Consider the following 25908-nt stretch of genomic DNA (forward strand, 5'->3'; position numbering starts at 1 on the left):
TCTTCATAATCTGCACCTTCATACTTGGTATAATTCTCTGACCAGAAAAATTGGGACGAGCACCATGTCAAGTATAATAAAGTCTCATATTAACAACAATTCCACTGATCGTTTGGAAGTCGATCTTTATAGGGCGAGAAAACACGCTTGTACTGCGCAATCACCCCTGTGCATTGTGAACAATCGGTGAATAAAGCTGGACGGCGATTTCACTGAGAAACAAGTTATGTCCTTATCAAACGGCGATGACGCAGGTTAAAGAACAGAAGGAATAATCAGTGAAGGTGACCGGTATATTTCATGTAAGTGACAGGAAGAAGGTTCTCCTCTCTTTGATCAGATGAGGAATGCATGCACTATGAGAGCTTGTCCATTGTACTCGTAACTGTGAAGAACTGTGTTGGATAAGTGTGGCAGAAAAACAGAATAGCCGGTACGGTGTAGATAAGCAGACATACAATTACCAAGGAGCTAAATAAGACTTGTTTCAACAAAGTAACTTGTAGGTACTAGCAATATATTATTCTAACTGTCATTGGAGGGTAACGAGTGTAACTGGCTACCGGCAGGTAACACATTCCATTCTCCTAATAACCTAACACCTATGCAAAGCGAAGTGTACTGCCGCCGTGTGATGCAAGCTCACCGTTCATCATGGCGCAGAATATGCGATGGTCAAGTATATAGTATAGCTTAACTTCGAATTGAATGGATCAAAGTCTATGCAAGAGCCGTCTCCCCAGCACAGGGCCTTCGTGGCATATCTACTCTTTGCGGTCCAGTTATTTTTCTCCCATCTTCTTACAAGAATGTTGTGTCTTCAATACAACAAGTTTCGAGCAGTATTACCGCCACTGGTCAAATATCCTGATGAGTAAAGAGAGAGAGAGAGAGCGAGACAGACATAGATAGATAGAGAGAGAGAGAGAAAGACAGAGGCAACATTGCCTTGCTGTAGTACCTAAGATGGCGATGCAATGTGGGGTGTTCTTCCCCATGGCATTCGCGTTGCTGGTTACAACTTAAGACAGTCAACGAGCAACTCTCGTTTCAGTGCTAACAAATTTCACATGTGCAGTGGGTCGCATATCGCATTGTGAAGGTTTGGTCATGTGCAATCACTGCGATCAGCCCGTTAGGCCACTTGCGTGATTTTCGCGGCGGGCGAGAGTTGGGGAGTCTCGCCGTCGTTTATTTGCTTTCTAGAACCCAAAAAAGAGTTCTATGAAACCCCGCTTGAACCGGTGGTGCTCTCATTACTCCGATTGATAGTGTTCAATGTGAACAAAAGGATCAGAAACGCCACAGAAAATATAGAACATAAGGAGACGGAACAGTTCAATCTCTTCAACCTTTCGCACCAATTGCGACTCGACTTAAATGTGACAAGAGACATGCTAAAGCTGATAGCCTGATAGTTGTAGAACTTAGAAGTTTCGACCTAGGCGGTAAAAGTTATGAAGTTGAGTGTTCCAACTAGGAACACACGCTTCTTGACGAACTTGACACTTGACTGACTCACTACTGCCATCCGCGGCAGACGAGGAGTACGTCGCACCTTCCACTCCGCAAACTCCGTGTATTGAGCAGGGAGTAGTGCTTTCTTGCAGGTTTGCGGAGTGGAAGGTGCGACGTACTCCTCGTGTGCTTCGGATGGCAGTCGTGAGTCAGTCAAGTGTCAAGTTCAGCAAGAAGCGTGTGTTCCTAGTTGGAACAATAAACTTCATTAGTTGTAGAACGGCAGTGCTGTCGGTCAGTTTGGTGCAATGTTATTGCATGAGCTGATTGTCAACTAACTGGCGGTGTCAATGTCCCAGGTTATGTCTTAAAAAAATGCTTTTTTAAAGAATTTATAACATCCCTATGCCTTTTTTGTCTAGGTCATCAAGGCAAAAAGTCATAGCGTAGGGCCCTGAGCTTCCAAGCTCTCTCGTTGATATCATCATGCGCAAATTTCAATCTTCATAGCCCCCCATTTCCTTGCTCCGAAACATAAACCCGGTTACGTTGTTGACGGCTGGTTCTATGAGCAATTCTCCCTCTTATTGATGCCTGTAGTGCGTGGAGGCATATGTTGCCGCGCGGTAATTCTAGATAGCATACCCTGGCATTTCTGAAATCAGTGTGCGCAAGTTTTCAAGCTACAGCCCAGTGCTATGAACATAAATATAAATAAATACAACTCGATCGCATAACTTGTGTCCAAAATGTCCATGTTAAAAATATTCAGACAATTTTGGGAGGATTCTAGCCCTCCACATCACAACCATCCCAGTGAGAAATTCGCAATTGCATCTTATGATGCCTGCTGTAGTTCCAGGGTTAAGGTGTAAGTATTCCTTGCCTCGTAGAGTAGAATGCAGCGAGCTCTCTACTCCGAGCGCCAGGAAACGGGTTCATGCATCAGTATTGCTAGTCACCACAAAGGCGGTCAGTTCCAGAAGTTACCAAAGTTGCTGGATGCATACAGAGTAACGCGAATGCCGGTTATTTGCATGGTATGGCGTTTAACCATCCGTTCAACCTTGTGAGGCAGCGCTCCAATCCCGATATATGAGTGACTTCGGAGATGATACGCCAGCGTGTAGATAAACTTAGTGAATACAAAGGACTGTTTGCATGGTTGTACCAATGAACCACAAGTTACGCTATCATGTCCACTACCGCCACCAGTTACTAAACTAGACAATCAGCTCATGCGATAACATCAACGACACTGACGTAACCTGCAGTTCCTCGTCCTTCTTCCTTTCCATAAATTTACCTGTGGCTGTCTATCCGAGTCCACAGTCAACTGTCAGTCAACACCGTATCTGAAATAGCTAGATGTTCCAAAAAGGACATAGTGATGTGCAAACTTGTTATACATCTATGATTCGATAACATGATTAGTAAATGCACAGTCTATATCGCGCAATGTCGCAGGGGCTGAAGCACAAATTTTCCGTGACAGCCGCAAACAAAGACTAGAGCCTAGAACCTATCTCGGAAAGCATCATGTGCCCGTTGTTTGTTCTTGATCCGAAGGGGAATCTTGCACGCTCACTTAAAAAGTGTACTTTAAGAATGATAATAAGACATTATGTACCAGGGGACTAGACAGCACCCGACGCACTTAACTAGCCAGTCTGTAGCCGTAGCGATTTTAGAAGTAAGACATTTATGCTACAGCGTTGCTTTGATCGTCGCAAATTAGCCATCTTATCAATTACTGTTTCCTCACATCACAACGTGATACTTTCTTCTTTCCATTTCTGCTTTACTTATTTTGTATTTGTTGCTTGATCCTGAAACTGATCCCGAGACCCAAGGTCGGATAAGGTAGGCACACGCTGCGCAAGCCTCCCACCTTACTGTCATGTCGCCTCTTTGGTTCTGTCTTCCTATTCCGTTCTCTGCTGCACTATGTGTTTCAGTATTATGTTCCTGGGCCTATCTGTCCATAAGTATAGAGTTAGTGAAAAGAGGAATCTCCTATTGACCTACACGAAGTGAACGAAAAGGTGCAATGTTGTTGTGTAATGTATCTCCCGGCGCCACCTACGTCAGTAGACACCACCGTGGCGTTCTAAAGTGTACAAATTAGAGACAGGGAAGCTAGATACAGGATAAGACAGTTCTCCCTCCGCAGTCTTGAAAAAGCGTGCATGTTTTTGAGTAAAACGGAAATCTCCACTTAGCTTATTCAAGGGGCCTCGATAGTCTCAAGTAAATGACTGCAAAATCATGATCAAGTGCTGTGTCCAACTTGCTTTGACGTTATCAAAGCGCAGTATTACTCTCTCTATTTCCATCCCGCTACTAGTCTTGTAGATGGTCCACGTACCTCACTCTATACCCGCTCGTAGAGAACTCAGTAGTGAATGCCAAATGCCGCTGTCTGATGATCGGTGAAATGCGCAAAACTTGAAGTTGCAGCTACACAGCAATTCGCTTCTTTGAATATGTACCTCACTATGTACCTAACAATGTACCCATTCCGCGTTCAAATTTCCAATCTCTTCCATGGAAACAAACCGATTGAACCAGCATGAAGTTGTTTCTTTTATATTATCTGCTTGTATGCTCCTCACAGAGCACCACCATTTGCCCTACGCGTGACATGCAATAGTCGGGATCTGCCTGTGGTACCATCGGCCAAGTATCTAGGCTTACATTTTGACAGGTCAATGTGCTGTCAGACAATGGTTCAACGTGTTGCTATCAGGGTTTCTGCTAAAATAGCTGTCTTATTCCGCCATGCTGCATCCTTAACCCTCTCATGTCGTCTCTACTACTTCAAATGCTTTGTGCTGCCTGAGTTTCTGTTAGCATCCAATGCTTATGCCCTACATCTATCTGTTCGCCAGGAGCTCCGACTGGAAAGGCTCTTCAAGCGCGCAATTGGTGTTGTATGCAAAGTGCCCCCATGGAACTCCACTGTTAGGCTGCTTGAGCGTGTACATGTCTCTCCCTTGCGCGCTAGCATTCAACTTATCTTGCTCTGCTTTATATAGCGTTGTCTCAATTCTTCAGGAAGTAGATTGTTTGAGACTGTTTTTCCTCCTCTTCCGTAACGAAGAACTCGAGGAGGCAACAGTTACCTTTTTATTGTCCCTGCAGCTGCTTCTGCACATTCTGCCAGATTGGTGACACAAGCTGGCGCATTTCTGTGGAATTCTCTCCATGCGGATATCAGAGGCGTCACCAAACTGGCCGCCTTCCAGTCAAGCACTTTGCAACACATTCTTGTCTGCTTTCAGATTTACGCCCACGTTTCTGTAGCTGTGCTGGAACTGCTCTATTTCGCCGCCACTATTTACCATTAGCCATGTCTCCCCCTCCTCAACCCTACACAGATGGTTCATTGTTATTAGACATCTGCCTGTTCTGGTTTCTCCAATTTAAATACAAGAATACTTCTACTCTCACTCTCTCACTCTATTTCTCTTTCTCTCTTTGTCTCTTTATCTCCCTCCCTCCCTAGCTGCATTCCTAACTATGCCTGGTCTCTCTTTCTCTCTCTCTCTCTTTCTCACTTTATCTCCCTCCCTCCCTAGCTTCATTCCGATCGATGCCTGGTCGTAGGCTATCATTCGGGGACCTACGGTCGGATGAGCCTCACCCACCACATCGGCACATCGCCCCTACGCCTCATTATCAGTTGTAGTTCCTCCGCGTCAGTAAAATGTTCGCTTCCCAGAGCGATTTTTCAAATTTATTTTGTCCACTCGAGGGGCAAAGAAATCAGCTAGAAATTGAGGCAGAGCATTGTCGACGGACCCAGCTTTCCTTTGTAGCCTCCCGCTTTGCAGCACTTGTAGCTAAGGTCGACGTCTTCATCAGAGTTTGAGGCAGTCCCTTCAGCACTCAACACTACGCTGAAGAAGACCCGCGTTCAAATTCAGGTCAAGAAACTTCGTTTTCAAGCCATCCATGCCTGCAGGTGGCAGGGGATGAAGGCAAGCTAGCATTTTTCAAGTACACTGTAACGACCTTCCAGCGGGGTAGGGTAAGCATTTCCGCACCTTCTTTCCTTGGCAAGCACTTCGCTTAATTTATCGGTGTTTTCAGACCTGCTACCTTTGCAGCAACATGCACCACAAATAGCGCATTTTAGGAATTTGAGACAACTTTGTTCTTGCCATCGTCAACTTCAGCATCTCGTATTCAGGAGAGACACCAGGAATCTTATACCTGGGCTTACAGTCTGGATAAATGCCCACTCGAGCGATGTGGGACGGCACGAACTCAAGAAAACGAAATCCGCTCTGGGGCGGAATAGTGCGGAGCGCGATGAATTTGCTTGGTGCAGAAGAGACCTCCGAAAAGGTCCGAGACCACCACGGCTTCAGTAACAAGTAGACATTGCGCAGGAAGGGTCACACCAGTGTTCGAACACAGAAAACAGCGATTCCGACTGTCTGACGAAGATGAGCCAAGTCACAAAATATTACGATGTGCGAAGCGACAATTTTAATGACACGGAGGAAGTACTCTTCCCCTGATTATTAGTAGGTCTGTGTTTGCTAGTACAAAAAACTAATACTACTTTGCTGATGTACATTATATTGCTTTGCACATTTTATGGAATAGGAACGGATTAGCGATGGTGCGCTCTGAGAGCGACAGGGGAAATTCTTCCTTAGACGAGGGTGAGCAATGCTCCTCGCAAAACGCAGATTAAGTTGACATCAGGCCGTATTTCCTCACCTGTGGCCTCAGCAGCAATGCACTTGAAGCTGCGCAACCAGACAAATTCAATCCGATACAGATAGCCATCAGTGCAGTAGATCTGCCAACAGCGGAAACCCTCTTTTTTAGGGATGGTTTATTTTTCAGCCAGCACAATGAGGTCTCATTGAAGTGTGTACCAATCGGGGATGTTAATTGCTTTATGAAACAGGATACGATGTGACCGTTCGCAGCATTCCCAGACATAAGTCTAGGAGTCGCGGTCGGTGAAGAAAGCGGCGGTGATATGCCTGTCTACAATTTTATATATGCGGGCCTGGCGTCCTTGTTCGGGGTGCATAGCGCATTATTTGGTATTTTGAACCAACGTTTGATATCCGCGCCGAGGACCGTGATTTTCAAGCATTGAAAACAGCAGGAGAGGTAAACGCATAACATCTCTGTAAAGAGACTTAATAAAAGGGCTATTTTACCGCATTTCACATTGTTTTTGTTCGACGTCGGCCATATTAATATGTAAAGAAGAAAGGACCAACAAGTTATGATGTATGACTAACAGTCCACCAAGGTAAAAAGATATTGGGATGCGTTGTTGGTTTGCCCGTATTAGATTTGTTGTAGCTAGGTGTCGTTGAACATGAATAGACTCAGCCGAAGATGCGTCTCATTTGGTCAATCAGGAAAGTGTGAAGATCACTTGATGGTGTTTCGTGCTCGATTCGGGCAATGCTGTGAAACAGGTTTGTATTATTGAGCGAGTAATAGCGCGAGAATAATTATAGGTTAATGCATAACCTGGAGTGCCTACTGTTTGCATAGCGCCCGTAAGATTGGGCATTAACGGCCCAAAGAGGACGGTTTATGATTAGGTATTTAAGCCAATCTTCCATTTACAAAGCAAATAGACGGTTTTCGACGTTTTGACGTCTATATTACACTGCTAAACTTCTCCATGTTCCTGTGCGACCAGAATTGCACCCAATATCGGTTCAGAAATTCATAAATGTTAACATGCACGGTCAATGATGTCAGGGTTGTGTGATCATGCTAGAACTGTGTTGATACAATGCGGGATTACCTCTCCTCGACTGGTGTCTCAGTCGTCCATGCAGAATGTAAAAATGACCTTCCAACACCCATGTACCCACCCATCTTAGCGGACAAATTTACGCGTACTTGACAGCTTCGCCCTTGCTATCATGCCCTACTTGTTATTTGGTTTATATTTGGCTGCGGCTCACTACCCCTCGATTATTGGTTTTGGGCTATTCCTGTTTATGTCTGGGTGTTTTCCAGCATGCATGTATGTGGAGTGAGAACGAATGCAACCTGCACCCGGGATTGAAAAGTTTGCGTCTAGTCGCACTGACCACCACTCCTTACCGGATGTGAGTGTAAAGAAACATGTTCACACTTCAAGTAATACCGGCACACGTGTCATGCGCCTGAAGTTTGGTGGAATTCTGTATGTACCAGTCACTAGTGATGGTCCGCCGTATTGACGGTTTGAAACGAAGTGAGTATAATTACGTGATTTACCTTAAATGTAATCGCGTTTGCAGCGTTTAAATTAAGGCATAGGAGAGTAGAGCATTGTCTTGATTATTTATGTCACTGTCAGAAACATCCTTACCGCTACTGAAGAGTGACAGACCTATCGGGACAGTCACGGCATACCCTAAAACGTTTTTGTAGGAATACCCAGAATGTTCTAAACCGTTACAAGGCGCTCTAACCGGCACTCGAAAACCTCCAGTATATTACACTGTATACTCTAGTTCCTTAGCATGAGAGTCACATGATAATGTAGCTACTACTAGCATGCACTAATGCGCACCGCATCAGATAAGGATAACTTGAATAGTTCTGCAGTTAGAGGACACCGCTGTAGGCAGCTACGCGGGAAAAGAGTCGTCTAGCGGTGAGAGTAACATTCTATTATCGAGATGCGGATGCGTTCATCATCAGAACAAAGAACACGTTACAACATCTCGCAAAGCAGCATGGGAGTTAAGAAGAATAGTTAAGCGACATTACCATCAGCCGCGTCCCAACATTCATATGTGCGTGTTGGTCTGTGCAAAATGCCGAGGTTGGTACTGAAGAGCCCCTATGGTTAGTTCGAACGTGCTTAGCTGTCTTGCCTATACAACATGGTAAACGGTGCCATCATTTCATATGAATTCCCACAACCTCGAAAGTCTACTTTTCAACTCCACCGTTTTTGAACCGTTTTCAGAAGACCTTGTTGAACAAGTGCTTGCAGAACGATCAGGAAGAACGAACAATATGCTGAGTTTACTGGCAGTGTTTCTGCTCGCCTGCTGCACCTCACTATCCGTCGCTGAGTTCGGAGCGGGGACCTTGAAAGGACATGTGACAATCCGATCGGATAGCGACAGTGCAAGCTTCTCTGCTGACCAGAGTGCAGACAGTGAAGACAGTGTGGATAATGAGGTCCAGATGCCGATGCCGATGGAGCCTTGCTTTCTCACGCAAACGTGCGAGTTCAGTAACGATGCCATTCAAGTAGCGCAACCAGCCGAATTCGATCTGATTCAAATGGCGCTCAGTGCAGTACCTGAAACGAATATGCTCTTTACCAGTGCGCTTACAATCCTGGACCAGCAAGATGCTGTGCTCAATAATGGTGTTTTGGCTAGCGACTTTAATTGCTTCATGTCGCAGGATACGCAGTCACCGTTTGCGGCACTATCCAAGTCAAGTCTCGGATTCTCTGTCGTTCTAGACAGGACGGGCGATGTGTTGCTGTTCACTTACACCTACACAAATCTGCCGTCTTCGTTTGGGACACTCAGAGTGATATTCGCATTTTCATTGGTTACTGGATTCAGTCAACCTACTTTCCAGTTCCGGTCGACGGAGGGCGAATTCCTTGAATTGAACCAGCGGGGGGAGGTAAGAAAATGCACGTTATGTTTATAACGATGCCGTGAACCGTTTCAAAAGTGTTACCCTGGAACAATGTAAACAAAGTAAACGTCGAAGGGTTGTTCTTGGTACCCGGGTACCCATCCGTTCATATCAGAGGCCCTTAATTGGTCCCTAATTTTTCTATGTTCAAGTCACTTCGTAACAACACTGCTGGGATCGCACATTCCCGGCGGGGGGTCCATTAATTGCAATTTTACGCTGGATGTCTGATTTGTTGTTGCACTTTTGCACCTAGTAGATCTACCTCGGCCAATATCAGACTCAAGTCAATTTTCGAATGAAAATGTGATATCAGAATACAACCTTGAAACAGAAAAATTCCCATTTTTTGTAAAATGGAACTCGGATAATGTGCAGTAAGCAAACCAACAGCCTTCCGATTTGTTAGTGACAAAGGATCAAAGGTTTTTCAAAATTCATTTTCCCAAAGCCTCCTCCTTCCTATATTATCTCTGATTTTGCTCACCCAACCAAGAAGGGTGGTGTGTTGCTTTGCTGCTTCGAATTGTAGTTATACTGTAGATAGCTTGTCTCATCGTCGTCCTCTAACAGTCGCCATTCTTTGTTGCCGTGGGACTTGTGCTCGTTTTCGCTGCGCTCTCTTTCCCCTATTTGGTCCCAGCCCCATCCTGAACCTTCCAAGTTGCAATGCTGGTTGTTTGCACAATAGAGGAGGGTTAGAGCCAAGCCTTAGGTGGTTGAATGTCTCAGTGGCGAATCAGTTTTGTGCCCTGTTATCGCACGCTCTGACCGCTTATTACCTTGTTGCAGACGTTCTTCATAATTTGTTCCCATATGTTTCCTTCTTCTATTACACATTTATTCCTGACTCATTTTCCGAGTTCCATTACGCATGCTTGATAAGTCGTCACTAACAATAGGGAACCTTAGACAGCCGTGAAACGTAAACGGGAACAGCTTCATCCGAACCCGCGTGAACACGACGTGATTTTGGATTATCTTCTGGCAATCACAACCCGTTTACGCGGGTCTAGCAAAGGGTTTTTGTTCACGAGGTCCATGTCAAATATTTCACCCAAAGAATTTTTACAATGGAGCCAGTCCGTTGAGACTATTAGAAACAATTGACGTTTCGGAGCAGAAGGCAAAAGAAACGAGCGAGCAAGCTGAAAGTTGACTTGGACACTTTGTTGGCGCTGTGGTTACCTTCGATCCTGTTCTGTGTCATGTTATTAATAGTTATGCCAAAATCAGCGGCCCTACTGGTTGTTTGGCACGTTTCGTCATCATATTTATTCCAAGAAAAATGGACGAAATCTTTTCAATGTTTGAGAAAAATTGCAGACAAAAAGAGGCGTGATAAACGGTCATATTCTCCATATCCTGGTTAAATCGCACGACATTAAATGAAACGAACCCATTGCGGTCATGGCGAGTAGAACGCTCCGAACTCGTGAAACAAGTGTATGTTTCGCGTGTTCAGGACGATACTCTAACCGAGGTCCTCTTCGTGTTGCCGTTCACCGGCTTGCTAACGGTTCTTAGTATGGCGAAACATACGTCTTTTGAAACTACTTGTGCCCTAGTATCGCACTTTCTGACTGCTTTATCTGGTAAAAATCGTGGTAAGTTGCTTTATAATTCGTTTCCATGTGATTTTTTCTATTTTAATTATATGTATTGGCTCAGTATCCGAGTTCAATGCTGAAATCAAGCAAGGTTTAATTCATACTTGACTGTACCCGTGTCTCGCCAATTCATTATTTCAGGCGATTTAGTATCGCTCAAGATCTAGCTGCCCAATGTTCTAATCGCTCGTGCTCCATACTTTTAATTGACAGGATCCTTCCAAAAAGAAATTATTTGTTTCGCTGTCTTTCGAGCGTATGATTTTGAAGGCGCTGTCCAGAGCACGAAAACCTAGATGGCGTCTGAAAACGTCTTCCTGGACGTTCCAAGTGCTTCGTGTAAAACACAAATGGTGTGCAACGTAATGTGAATAATATTCACAAAAACAGGAATAAAGGAAATTGAAAGGGCACGATTTAAAGAGAAGCTGCCCGTAAAAACCAGGTATGAAACTAGGGACCTCTATCCTACCAGAATGCAATGCGGTTTCAGAACTGCTACTTACGACGTTGATTTTTCCAACTAGGAACACACGCTTCTTGCCGAACTTGACACTTGATTGGCTCACGACTGCCACCCGGAGCACACGAGGAGCACGTCGCACCTTCCACTCGGCAAACCTGCAAGAAAGCACCACTCCCTGCTCAATGCACGGTGTTTCGGGGAATTCACCCCTCATCAGTTGAGCTTGAGTAGGCTGAGGAAGATTTAGCCTGAAAAGCACCACTTATAATACTGCTCTCCAGGCCAAACCAACACCAGGGATACAAACTTACAGAGACGCTTTGTTTCCAGCGCGACAAACACCTCGTGAAGCACCAGGTAGCAGCGTGAGTCAGATTCGCTCATGGAGTTGTGATAAACAGACGTTGAGAACCAGTATGCTATTCGCAACGCTGTCACCTCCAACAACTAGTCGCACGTCCGCGTGAGGGACTACAATACGAACTTAGAAGTTGTGACTTCTGCGGTAATAGTCAAGAAGTTGATTGTTCCAATTATGAACACACGCTTCTTGCCAAACTTACGGTACATTATAAACTCGCAATGATAAAGAGCAACAAATTTATAGAATTCTGGCAATAAAAAATGATTATAAACTTAGCTGTCGTTTCCTATGACTCGCGTTGATGTTGTCTTGTCCTCTTTACAAAAACAGGTTTGTAAAACGGCCAGGAAATTGCGAATTCGCAGATCGCGGAGCGTGTTACCATAAGAAAGAAAAAGAGGTCGGGGTACTAGGTGACCATACCGTATGTTTTTATGTCCTGTTTTTGTTTATTCAGATTTACACACTGGATGAGCCCCTCATTTGTGGTGGAGCTGAGCCGACGGATTCACCAGATAGGCCACCCACATTACCACCTGCTCTGGCTGGCGATCTAGGTGCTGTTACGACGGCTATTCAGAATGCTCTCTGCCCGACGACTTAGCCGTTTACAATCACCCTTCATTGGTCTGGCACATCTTTAACTTAAATTTTTAACTTTTGCCTGTTCTTCATTTTCTGTAAGTTACAACCGGCGAAAAACAATGTTTTTACTCACAGAAAGGATGTCATCTTCCAACAGTGTTGCCTACTTTGCACTTTTAAGTTATGCCTTTCGCTGTGGACTTTGGTCTTTTCAATTTCACTTCCGCAAATTAGTAGGACCGGTAGTATTGACATATTCGCGGAATGCCGCCTATGTACAACGGCATGGGAGAGGCAAACAAAAACTAAAATGCATATTTAACTCAGATAAACAGTTTCCTCTGAGAGAAAAATGCGATAATACTCATAAAAAGGACGCACTTCAGGCTCATTACAAACATCTTGAAAGTTTTTGTCTTGTGAACGATCGCTGAATAAAGCTGGACGGTGATTTCACTGAGAAACAAGTTATGTCCTTTTCAAACGGCGATGACGCGGGTGAAAGAACAGAAAGAATAACCAGAGAAGGTGACCGGTATTTCATGTAGGTGAGAGGAAGAAGGTTCTCCTCTCTTTCATCAGATGAGGAATGCATGCACCATGAGAGCTTGTCCATTGTACTCTTAACTGAAGAATTTCGCTGGAAAAGTGTGACAGAAAGACAGAATAGCCGGTACGGTGTAGATAAGCAGAAATGCAATTATCAAGGAGCTAAATAAGACTTGTTTCAACAAAGTAACTTGTAGGTACTAGCAATATATCGTAACTGTCATTGGAGTGTAACGAGTGTAACTGGCTACCGGCAGGTAACACATTCCATTCTCCTAATAACACCTATGCAAAGCGAAGTGTACTGCCGCCGTGTGATGCAAGCTCACCGTTCATCATGGCGCAGAATATGCGATGGTCAAATATTATATAGTGTAGCTGAACTTCGAATTGAATGGATCAAAGTCTATGCAAGAGCCATGTCCCCAGCACAGGGTCTTTGTGGAATATCTACTCTTTGCGGTCCTGTTATTTTTCTCCCATCTTCTTACGAGAAGGCTGTACCTTCAATACAACAAGTTTCGAGCAGTATTACCGCCTCTGGTCAAATATCCTGATGAGTAAAGAGAGAGAGAGAGAGAGCGAGAGAGAGATAGATAGATAGAGAGAGAGAGAAAGAGAGAAAGAGAGAGGCAACATTGCCTTTCTGTAGTACCTAAGATGGCGATGTAATGTGGGGTGTTCTTCAGCATGGCATTCGCGTTGCTGGATACAACTTTAGAAAGTCAACGAGCAACTCTTGTTTTGGTGCTAACAAATATCACATGTGCAGTGCATCGCATATCGCATTGTGAAGGTTTGGCCATGTGCAACCACTGCGATCAGCTCGTTAGGCCACTTGCGTGATTTTCGCGGCGGGCGAGAGTTGGGGAGTCTCGCCGTAGTTTATGTGCTTACTAGAACCCCAAAAAGAGTTCTATGAAACCCGCTTGAACCGGTGGTGCTCTCATTACTCCGATTGATAGTGTTCAATGTGAACAAAAGGATCGGAAACGCCACAGAAAATATAGAACATAAGGAGACGGAACAGTTCAATCTCTTCAACCTTTCGCACCAATTGCGGGGACTCAGGCGCGCCATGAAGCCGAATTATAAGAGTGAAAAGGAGACGATGTCGCATGTCAATACGCGTTACTGCAACTTGTGAAACTTCGCCATTGAAAACTTTAGGCTTCCGTGATGCCTTGGGGAACGTGATATACGCTTGTTTACAGTAGCGAGCTCACATTTACACCACTTTCCAGGAAACACAAAAGCTACTTGTAATACTGCCCAGAAACGAACACATTTTACTTCAAGTGAATTGTTCAGCACAATCATCAGGAGGGGAAACACTGCTTTTCACGAACCACATTAGTTAAGTTTCTTCAAGTGAGTTACAAGTGAACAAGGAGTAATCAACTGTAAGGAGGCGTACCAACATAAGGTTGGTCAGCAGTACAGTCAATGTATTAATGCACTGGAAAAAATTGCATGCATGAGGGGAGGGGAACTAAAAGAGACGAAGAAGAGACGGTGAGCAGTAGGACAACAGGGGCAAAACTACGCTGCGCATAACCTAGTAACTAAGAACCTTCCAAGCTGGAGGTCTGTTGGAGTGCGCACCCAAGACGTGCTAGAGCTCGACTCGACTTAGATGTGACAAGAGACGTGCTAAAGCTGATAGCCTGCTAGTTGTGTCTTCATGTTAGTTGCGGCTGCGCTCGACCAGGCCAGTAGGGCAAATTCAAGTAGGGGTCGCTGGACCTCACACTTTCAGCTTGTCATGGTTGCATTCCCATTCCCCACCTATGTTTTAATAACTATGCCTTAGAACCTCCCAAGTCGGAAGCTTGGCGGGGTGCGTATCCAAGACGTGCTAGAGCGGATAGCCAGTTAGTTGTAGAACGTCAGTACTGTTCGTCAGTTTTGTGCAATGTTATCACGCGAGCTGATTGTCAAGTAACTGTTGTTATTATAGCGAAATCGCAAGACGTGCTAGAGCTGATGGCCAGTTTGTTATAGAACGCCAGTACTGTTGGTCACTTGCGCGAAATTGTATCGCATGAGCTAATTGTCAAGTAACTGGTGGCGTTAGTGGATATTACAGCGTAACCTGTAGTTCATTGCTTCTTTTATCTATTATAAATTAATCATTGGCTTCCCACACGAGTCCATTATTGCACACCGGTCTAGCCGTCCTTATCTATGCGGCGAAGCGATCGCCGCGTGAAACTGCTCCTTGTTACCGCTGCTTATCATTCATCCAACTTGTCATAGTCAAAGTACAGTACTGTTTAACTACCTGCTACGATTGAACTCTTGCATATTGCCTAGTTTACAAAATGAAGAAGCCTTGCAAGTTGCCGCATGGAATGTCGACCATAAGAAACAGCCAAACCCCTCGAGCTGCAGGTTAATAGACGCACATACAAGATGATAACAACGCACAAGTTACTACAACCAATTTCCCCAGTTACAACTTAGCATACTCACGTTCTGATGTTGCATATATAGTTATACTAATGGTGGATCTACATAATTCCCAAATAAAGGTTTTACCGGCAGTTAGGTAACTTGCGGTACCTTAATATTGTCGTGTATGTGCGTTAAAGGGCATGTAACTGGGGAAAGACACACTACTACTAATGTGGACCATAAGAAACAGCCATACCCCTCGAGCTACAGGTTACTACACGCACACACAATATGATAACAAGATACAAGTTACTACAACCAAGTTGGCCAGTTACATGCTTGACCTTGACGCACATACACGACGATAAGATAACACAAGTTATCTAACTGCCGGTAAACCCTTACTTCGGGATTTATGTAGAAGCACCATTATACCTATATGCATATAACTATATTATATGTTATGAAACATCGGGACGTGAGTATACTGAGTTGTAACTTGTGCTTCTTTAATCAGAACAAAGTCGTTGTCAAAAGCTACGAGAGAAATCTATCTTTAGCTCGAAAAACCCATCGTGCTTGGAGGCAACCCTGGACCTTCTCTGACACTCGTCGATGCTTGGAACTAGACAATAGCTTATAATTATCGGTGTAGCTGGCACATTAGGTACATTCTCTTGAATTCTACTCTTCGTTCAACACCATTTTTTTCGTCTTATGTATTTTACAGGCACTCGAAGTCGTTCGCTATGGACAGTTTTATATGTCCTTTTCTTGTGCTACTAATTTGTATGTCAGCACATTCAGCCAGTTTAAACAAAGGTCGGGAATTTCGCTCTGATAGCGACAGTGGAGGGGAAAGCTCCTTCAGTAGTGAGCAGAGTGATGACAGCGCCTTGGATTTGGATATGGGGTCCTGTTTTCTCACCCAGACCTGCGCAATTAGCGACAATGCACTGCAGGTTAGACAGCCAGAGGAATTCGCCCAGCTACAGATGATTGCCAATGCAGTACCGCCCGTCAATATACTCCTGGCCAGTTCTGCTGAGCTGCTAGCCCAGCTCGGAGACGTGCTTACTGGAACCAGTGTGGCTTCCGTTGACTGCTTTCAAACCCAAGATTTCGTTACACGTACACTCACCTCAAAAGCCAGTCTGGGTTTTTCTCTTGACGTACAACTCGGTTCAGAAAGTAGCCTCGAAGTGTATAATTATATCGACCTTCCAGCACCGTTAGGCCTAATATCAATTTTTATCACTATACCAAGTACCGGGTCCCCATCATCAAGTTTCCGATTTACCTCAGTGGAAGGAGATTCGTTTCTACCGCTGGAACAAACGGGAGAGGTAAGCAAAACGTATGTTTCACTATTGTTCTGACAACCAGGTAACCGTTTTTAAATCACTTCCGGTGATAAGTAGTATTCCCGATCTCCTACGACCATTCTATTTTTGTAATATTTTTTACCATTATTCACAAATCCAACTCGGAAAATAAATAAATATGTGGACAAAAACAAACAGCTACTGAGTAGGGGCCCTGCACTAGCCAAATCTAACTTTTATTATTATGATACTAGAGGCATGTTCAATTGGTAGGATCAAGTGTATATACCCCCCCCCCCCGAGTGTGCAACGCCTGATGCAGCTCTGTTTAGGGTCTTGGTCGAGCGTATTGTAATCTTTGCGTCATAATACCGTACATATCTATGGGGAACCCAGGGAGTCGCGGAGATTCTCGGTCGAGCCTGGGATAAAAAAACCGGCGCCCTGCCTGGAGACTGGCCTTGCTCTGGTGTGGAGTGTACGCGTGGCATCAGAAGATCCAACTACGCTCGACCAAGACCCTATGCAGACCTGGATCAGGCGTTGCACATTCTGGGGGTTGTGTACTCTTTGTAGAATCGGGATCGAGATCAAGATCTCGTATCCGTCGGATCCTTCCTGAGTCAACGGATCACTTTATGTTCGGCCTTGGCTGTTGGCATGTTGACGAAATAATAAAATGGCGCTTACCGGCAAACCAGAAGGAAGAAAGTAGTTCTCATCGCGTGCGTCGTACGAAACCTTTTCGATCTTGTAAACTTTTCAGAAAGGTCGACAAAATCTATCTCAATCTACGTATGTGCGTACAATACACCTGTGCAAAAATGATTTTTGAGGAATTTTGCGTTGCTTCCTACATGGGAGCTCCCGGTTTCCCTGCCGACTTGAATTCTCACTTGAATGACTTACCACTGCCATCCAGAGCACACGAGAAGTCCATCAAACCGTCCACTCGGCAAACCAGCAAGAAAGTACCGCTCCCTGCTCAACACACAGTGTTTCGGGAAAATCACCCCTCATCAGTTGAGCTTGAGTAGGCTGAGAAAGATTGTTCCCGAAGAGCACCACTTTTATCGTGTTGTCCAGGCACAAACATCACCAGGGATACAAACTTGCAGAGACTCTGTATGGCAGTCGTGCGTCACTCAAGAGAGGATACAAGTCGACAGGAAAATCGCGAGCTCCCATGCAGGGAGCAACACACAATTCCTTAAGTATCGCCGAAGTCGCACCAACCTCTTCTTCACATTTTTGGCCCCAGCCCGAATTTGGGAAATAGATGTTTTGGAGGCAACAACGTTGTGAATGGCCAACGGTCTTCAGTGCTTGTTCAGCACCTCCATGAGCGACACTGACGCACGCTGCTATCTGGTGTTCACGAGTTGTTTGTCAAGCTGGAAAGGGAGCATATCTTTAAGTTTGTTTCCCTGGTGATGTTTGTTCCTGGACAGCATTATATAAGTGGTGCCCTTCTAGAACAATCTTCCTCAGCCTTCTGAAGCTCAACTCATGAGGTGCGAGCTCCCCGAAACACTGTGTATTGAGCAGGGAGTGGTGCTTTCTTGCGGGTTTGCAGAGTGGACGGTTCGACGGACTTCTCGTGTGCTCTAGATGGCAGTCGTGAGTCAGTCAAGTGAGAATTCAAGTTTTGTCAGTTTGAAGTTTTATTTACATCGCAAACCAAACGGGCATTGATGCCTAATATTATGTTGGCGATAAAATAAAAAAGTGTGGCTCAATATAGCTGGACTTGAGAAAAGAAGAAAACAGTCAAAAGGAAGTATATGGACCGGTAATTACAAGTCAAGTTCGAACGAATTAACCATCAAAGAGAAATAGGAAGATGAGGACCTATGCCAGAGGGAGGTACTATTCGGCCATATTTACTGTAGAAAAACACTTACAGCAATCTTTTAAACGGGGTTGAACGACGAGTGGACGAGAGTTCCTATGGCAGGGTGTTCCAAAGCTTCACCGCGGAAAACAATGGTCGGCTGTCGCCAGATATTCGCCGAGTTAGCGGAACAACATATTTGCAATTCTCATTGCCACGGGTGTAACTGGGAGGTTGGAGGGCTACTCTATCTTTCAGGAGAGGGCTGATGCTGCTGGTGTGGACACGGTGCACAAGGAAACGGAGTTTGCATTTGGTGAAGTCGCACCAACCTCTTCTTCACAAAAATAAATTTAACTCCCCATTATACTCATCCAGGTCACATTTTGATCCGTGGGATCCGTGGCAAAAACTTGTCTGTGTTCTTTCTTCATAATAATAATAGTAATAATAATAATAATAAATATAGCACATTTCGCGTAGTAGAGCACTAAATAAAGAAATTCACTTTTTTCCGCTTCTGTCTGGTGAGCATCATAAGCTAGGTGTAGTAGCTGCTGATACTGATTTCTCTTCGGGTGTCGAACTGCACAGTTTCTTCCAGTCTGTCTTGTCTGCTGCTTGTTGTCGGCACCTGGAAAGGTCTTCCATGGTCTTCATTGGCACACCCAGCTTATTCAGCTGAGCGACCAGACTTGTGGCCAGTGTCAACCTTGGTCGTCCACGAGGTGCTTTGTTGCCCTTGTCAAAATAGCCGCTAATGGCTACTTGCGGTGGCGTGTCCGTGTCCATCGTAGCACATGACCGGTCATTTGTAGTGGCCTACATGCAACTGTGTCTGATATAGGGTTGCTCTTGGTTCTGCGGTATAGGTCGTCGTTTGAGATTGTGTCTGGGTATCGTATTCCAAGCAGTGATCGCATTTGACGCCGGTGGAATGCGTCTGCCTTGGCCATTGCTGTTGACGATAATCCCCAGGTCTCGCAATTGTACAGGAATGTCGGCAGTACGATAACGTTGTACAGGCGTAAGCGTGTCTTCTCCGCTACTTTATTTCTACGCAGCCATTAGCCGTACAGCTGGCCAAACACGTGAGAGGCAATTTCCATCCTGCGACGAACATCCTCCTCCTCCCCCTCAAGGAGCAAAACTGCCTAGATGTACGCCAGCTCTCGGATTCAGGTGACACACGGATCCACTCTGGTTTATCTGGATTTACTTTTGATGACCAATCGTGCAGTGTGTCTGCTATTACAGGCAGAGCGTTCTCAAGCCACAGCCTGCAGGTTGAATAATAGGAGATGTCATCTGCATAGCCCTTCTCTGGTGGTAGACTTGCGTCGCCAGCAGGGCGCGAGACGAGTTCTGCATTCCTGTAGTGCAGCCTCCAGATAGCTGATGAAGAGAACTGGGCTAAAACTGTCGCCTTGTGGTGTTCCGATAGTGCTATCAAACGGTTCAGCTGTGGCACTTGCAACCTTAACAGTGATAGTTGTGTTGTGGAGTAGGCGGTGGGTGAGACATGTGCAATCTGGATTGGTGATTGCAGCCATCACATCCAGCAGCTTCAGGCGGTTAATCGCATCGAACGCCTTGGACATGTCCGGGCCTAGATTGTGAAAATGCTGTCGGTAACGAATGGCTCTTGCAGCGATCCACCGCTGGGTCCATACTACGTCCGCTGTACTACGGCCCGGGCGGAAGCCGGACTGTGTAGTACCAAGATGACGAGAGAGTTTCCCGGATTCCGTGATGCGCCGAAACACAATGATCGATATCACTTTGCGGATAGAGTTTAATAAAGTGATGGGCCGCAGACTGGTTACAGGACCCTTGGGCTTGTTAGGCTACGCGAGAGGTATGAGTATTCCTGGTCCCATAGCCGTCGATAAATTGGCACCCTGCGAGAGCGCAGCGTTGACAAAATTTGCTATGACCGGCGCTAGCACCTCGGATCCATATTTCAGGAGCTCTGCTGGGATTTTATCCGGACTTCAGGCCTTCCCGTTTCGCAGGCGCTTTCTTCATAGCTCTAATAATTTTACAATCAAGTTTTCCAACACATGTTTGCGCATGCCGGAAACCTGTGTATATGTTAATTGTTTTACGCTGAACTTGGTTGTTTGTTATTTAAATCGTCTCAAGCCGTCTTTCATTCTGACTTATCTCGAGGTTAAACCCTGATAAACCCTCAAGAAAAGGGTTTATCGGTTGTCAGTGGCCGTCGTGAGCTCCCTTCGGGAACGGACACGACAATTTACTTTTTTTTGTCTCCAGGTTTGCACATTGGATGAGCCTCTCGTGTGTGGTGGCGTTGCGCCCACCGATCTGCCAAGTACTTTACCAACCATCCCTACGTTGACGTCGGCTGAAGTGAATGCTGCCATACAATCGATCCAGGGTGCCTTATGCCCGCCTTGAGCCGTGCGTATTGGCGGGTACCCAACACAATTTGACAGGCTTGCAGCTAGCAACAACCCTGTAAATGGAGCAAATTCATACAACAATAATTAATTCGTTATTGGAGGTTTTAGTCAATAGAATTAAAGCAATTCTCTGCTTAATCTGTAGATAAAAGCAATTCTCTACTTAATCTGTAAGGAATAATTCCATTTATCTTCATTCTTTTTTGTTAGCAAGAACTTCTTCGCTGCGACAAATCCCATTTGCCTCCTTTCTTTCCATTTTTGTGTTGGCATGTATTCAGTGTTAACCAGAAATCATTCCCATTCTAACATTACACATATTTTGCTCTACTGTGAACAAGCGGTGTGGACTATGTCTGGTTGAGAAACGGGAGATACTGGAGGCAGACTAAACGGTCAACATCAACAGTAGATGGCAGGTGGTATTGAAATGCATGCACAAGTATAATATTAGAAATAATAATAATAATAATAATAATAATAATAATGGAATGCATTATTATTATTATTATTATTATTATTATTATTATTATGAATAATAAACTGGTTTATTATGTACTATTATGTGAGATGAAATAAAACAGGAAAGGGCACAGGCCCCATATTTTATTATAATAATAATAATAATAATAATAATAATTCGAACAAGTTTTCGTACAACACTCTTCAGGAATCACCGTTGTACTAAAGAACAAAATGAGAACAAAGGAAATAATATAGCAATCAAGGTAGGGTGACACGATACAATGACAGCACTAGAATATCGAGGTGCGATTTCTCACAAAAGTGTGCAGAAAACAAGGGTATACAAGTAAGAACTAAGCGTGACAAGTGTGTATCAGCAACAAAAAACAAAAAAAGTGAGAACGAATGATAATAATAACAATAATAAACAAGAAGGTGACAAAACACATTTAGGCACAAGTGGCAACAACGTTGCCACACTACACAACAGAACATTATTTCAACAATTTTAGGGTAATAACACTATCTTTCTGGACACACAAATTCGGCTTATGAATGCGCTGACAAACAGCTTCCAAAACTTGTAACTGCAAAAGATAACCATGACGAGCACGGCACAAAACAGAAAAACAGGAATCAGAATAAGTACGACAACAGTCAGTACTAGAAACCAAATGATTGTATACTGAAGACTTGTTATTACGAGACGGACGCACACAATCTCGACTCACGCGCACACCCTCACACTCCCTCTCACCCTCACTCAGCTCACCTTCTCCCTCACTGTCCGAATCAGAACCTGCTCCGTCATCCACCGCGGTTTGACTCTCCTCCTCACTTGCATCGTCCTGCGTCTCACCTTCACCACCCACGCCAACCCTGAATGCCGTTGCCTTCACGTCAGTCGTCGTCCTTTCCGATTGTTTCCTTTGTATTTTTACCGTGAATTCATAGGTCCGGTTGTAATCTGCTGTAGATCTCCGTGGTCTGTCATTTGCTGCTTTGTTTTGTGGATTAGTTGTTGTTGTTGTTGTTGGATGTGAACCTGGTGTTGTTGTTGGATGTGAAACTGGTGTTGTTGTTGCCGCCATGGTTGTTGGTCTTTCTGTTGAATCCAGCTCTGGTTCCGGTGGGACAAATCGACCACCACGGGTGCTCCCCACCAACACAGACCTCGAACTTATTCTGATTCCTGTTTTTCTGTTTTGTGCCGTGCTCGTCATGGTTATCTTTTGCAGTTACAAGTTTTGGAAGCTGTTTGTCAGCGCATTCATAAGCCGAATTTGTGTGTCCAGAAAGATAGTGTTATTACCCTAAAATTGTTGAAATAATGTTCTGTTGTGTAGTGTGGCAACGTTGTTGCCACTTGTGCCTAAATGTGTTTTGTCACCTTCTTGTTTATTATTGTTATTATTATCATTCGTTCTCACTTTTTTTGTTTTTTGTTGCTGATACACACTTGTCACGCTTAGTTCTTACTTGTATACCCTTGTTTTCTGCACACTTTTGTGAGAAATCGCACCTCGATATTCTAGTGCTGTCATTGTATCGTGTCACCCTACCTTGATTGCTATATTATTTCCTTTGTTCTCATTTTGTTCTTTAGTACAACGGTGATTCCTGAAGAGTGTTGTACGAAAACTTGTTCGAATCATCTTTTTTTTCCATTGCCCTTTTTCTTCTTACATGAATAATAATAATAATAATAATAAAACAGGTCGCGTAATGAAGCAGCATAACGATAGAAGTGCAAAGTCATGATGCCTGGTCCGCTTCTGTCCTGGGTGCACTAGCATACCCTGTGCAAATTCTCTCCCTCCTCTGCCAGTGATATGAGCTGTGTGTCAGCATGGCGCCACTTGTACCAGATTTGGGGCTATGATTCTCTCTCTTTCCGTCTGTCACTCTTCCCCTAGCAAAGTGTTCTCGATATTCTTGATCTAGGGTGACTATCGTCATTGCTGGCTCGAAAACACCGCTTTATTGCCGCCTCTACCTCCGTATTGCTATTCATTACGCATACTTATTGTTCTTTTTCACTTGTAGGAGCCTAAGTTTTGGCTGACCCTTCTGTTGTAGTGCAACCTGTGTTTTAAGATTAGTCTACGAATTGGTCACGAAAACGCTTCCAGCAAGCGACGCACACCACCGTCCATTCAATGTACCCCGACAGTTGGCTGTTGGGGAGGAGCATGTAAAAGGTGTTGCTTTCCTTAGTTCTTACGATTTTGATTGTATTTTAATCTGTATCATGTGCTGCTGTATTTTTGGAGTCGGGCTACAAGTACATCATAAACATAGGGTTGATCACACATTCTCTTCTTTCCTTTTGGATTACATTTCATCCTTTTTCTGGTTTTCTGGGCCTGCATTAAATTTGTATTGCACTTTCATCCATTGTGTTTCTTTTGCCCGTAAAAGAGGCTTCGCAACTGGCAGCAAGCGACCATGAGTCATGATCGTACCATGGCATACTACGCAAAGCATTCACTTGACTTATAGGACAATGTTTACTGCATGGGTCGGGCATGTGGGCTGAACCTAGCTGAGTGCATCGACCGGAGATACCGTGTTAGGCCGATTGGACTGGAACTCTTTACCAGTGTACTCTAACGGTATGGCAGTGACACAGTTCTTGCCCATGCATACCTTGCTAAATAGCTAGTTTGGGTGCTATCTGTAGGATAACGTAAACGCATTACGTCATGTTTCCTGTGGGACAAAAGGGAAGATGAATCTGCAATGGCCAGGCCAGTGGCTCAGGTGTTCACACGCATCAGTGAATGAGTGCCAACGTCTATGTGTATGTGTGATGCAAAGCAAGGATGTGAACACCAGCACACAGTCCAGCACGCAGCCAGACCCTTAGGATGTACATGTATGTACAGACCTTCACACATTGTTACTGCACGATAACATGATGAGACTTCACTTGCATGCCTGGTCACATTCTGAATACGATGAAGCAGCACGTTAGCGGTGGTGCTAAGCAGTAGTAATCCTTTGTGCCTAGTTTATCAACACCGGTCGGAGTACCGGAAGTACTTGATGTACATGCAATCAGCAGCGCATATTATGCCTCAGGTATTTCTTTGAAACCAGTATTGGCGCTTTTTCCATTTTTCTTGCCAGCACTCTAGTAATCTGTTTGTTCATTTCGCCCCTAGTGTTATGCGTAGAAGGAACAAACGTTTTGTTCTGGCACGATAAAATCTGTGCTCCTAAGTTCGTAATATTTGTCCCAATGCGGAAGCAAAATCACCGGAGGCTGTAGGAAACACTGTGATAATCTAATGGATCTCCTTGTCTGCTTCTCGCCACTGCATGACGGACTATGGCTCCTCGTCACTACTTAGGGCCTTCTAAGGTTTGCATCGCTCTCGATAGAAACAATCGGACAATGTGGCAGTCTCTTGTTTTTCTGTGTGCATGTTCTGTAATTCTACTCAGTAAACCGACCAGAAGAATTAGACCACTAACTTGTTCTCATTACTCTCCACAGTGTACACTCACGCGTGCGCATTTAAAGAACCTACTATATGCGGTGGCCTAGACAGGAATGATCAACCTCTAGTACTTCAGCCCCGACACCTTTTCTGATTGGTGGAGCGCTTTTGATAGAGGCTGCTGATTCACCGTAACCGGCATTAGCCATGCTTTCGTGCCTATCACTTCTGGGGCAGGTAACTGCTGGTCACCAATGTCGCTTGGCATCTCAACTCAAAATGGTGATCTTCTTCAGTTGCACAAAATAATAGTATATACATACTCAATGGATCATCCCCATTTTTCTAAATGCAGTGTGTCGCAGCAACTCTAACGATGCCAGTCTTCCAAATGGCATTGTTTTGGGTCATCCATATAACTGCTGGAAATATTGTTAGAGTTATCTCAATCAAATTAGTGCCAGACAGAATGTAACTGTACCAAACTCCCCACCCTAATAAAATTGCACGCGAGGGCCCGATCGGGCGGGGCATCTAATCCAGCAGTGATAGATCAGTCGGCAGAGGGAGAGAGAGAGAGAGAAATCGGGCCAGCGAGCTATACACTGAGAGAAAGAGAGGAAGGGATAAAGAGCAATTGGGACAGTGAGCGCTGCAGTGAGAGGCAGAGAGAGAGAAAGAGAGAAAAATAGAGAACAATGGACATGAATGATGAGACTAGAACACTGCTTGCAGCTTCAAGCTTCACCTTTAATACATTTTAAAGGGCTGGTGATAGTGGTAGCGCGCAAAACTCTGCGTTTGGATCCCAGTTTACTTTAACTTGTCTCGTTGTGGAATGGAGCCTCTCGAACAATCTCAACATTATGCAATGTAGTATTCCTAGCTTTCACATGGTCATGACCCAAGGTCACGTTCGCGTGTTAGTTGATCAAACTCTTTTAACTACCCCCATTTACAAAGGAAGAAGCCTTAGAAGCTAAGGGATTCAATGGTGACCGCAAGAAGTAACCATGTTCCCGAGCAACAGGCACCTTAAGTTAACGCACGCACTCAAAGATAACAACAGTTAAGTCACTACACTGCCGGTAACTCTCTACATTTGAAGTTATATAGCTGAAGAAAATTTAGCATGCTTAATACCGAACGTGGGTAGAACGTTCTAGCTAGTGCCTATTGAAGCAGAACATTGTCAGTGTCAAATGATATCAGAGAAATGTATATTTGCTTGCAATACCGATCCTACCCGGAGGGAACACGATACGAAAAAAACATGTATGTTCTCTCTACTACAGGAGGAATCAGATAACAATAAAACTGAGAGGCGAAAATG

At 44.6% G+C, this 25908-nt stretch overlaps 1 protein-coding gene across 1 annotated transcript; it reads left to right on the forward strand.

The window, feature by feature from the left end:
- Nucleotides 1-8231: 8231 nt before the first annotated feature.
- LOC135818910 (uncharacterized) lies at nt 8232-12374 on the forward strand. Its single transcript, XM_065332097.1, has 2 exons — nt 8232-9093; nt 12006-12374. The coding sequence occupies exons 1-2, from the start codon at nt 8353-8355 to the stop codon at nt 12150-12152; spliced, it is 888 nt and encodes a 295-aa protein (XP_065188169.1). The 5' UTR covers nt 8232-8352; the 3' UTR covers nt 12153-12374.
- Nucleotides 12375-25908: the final 13534 nt, after the last annotated feature.

This window comes from Sycon ciliatum, chromosome 6 (genome assembly GCF_964019385.1).
Source record: "Sycon ciliatum chromosome 6, ocSycCili1.1, whole genome shotgun sequence".
Taxonomy (NCBI): domain Eukaryota; kingdom Metazoa; phylum Porifera; class Calcarea; order Leucosolenida; family Sycettidae; genus Sycon; species Sycon ciliatum.

What these genes read in the sequence shown, in the direction of transcription:
- LOC135818910 (XM_065332097.1), top strand. Translation starts at nt 8,353, where the DNA reads ATGAATTCCCACAACCTCGAAAGTCTACTTTTCAACTCCACCGTTTTT. An exon ending in AATTGAACCAGCGGGGGGAG is followed by an intron (nt 9,094 to 12,005) that starts GTAAGAAAATGC and finishes TTGTTTATTCAG; the next exon opens with ATTTACACACTGGATGAGCC.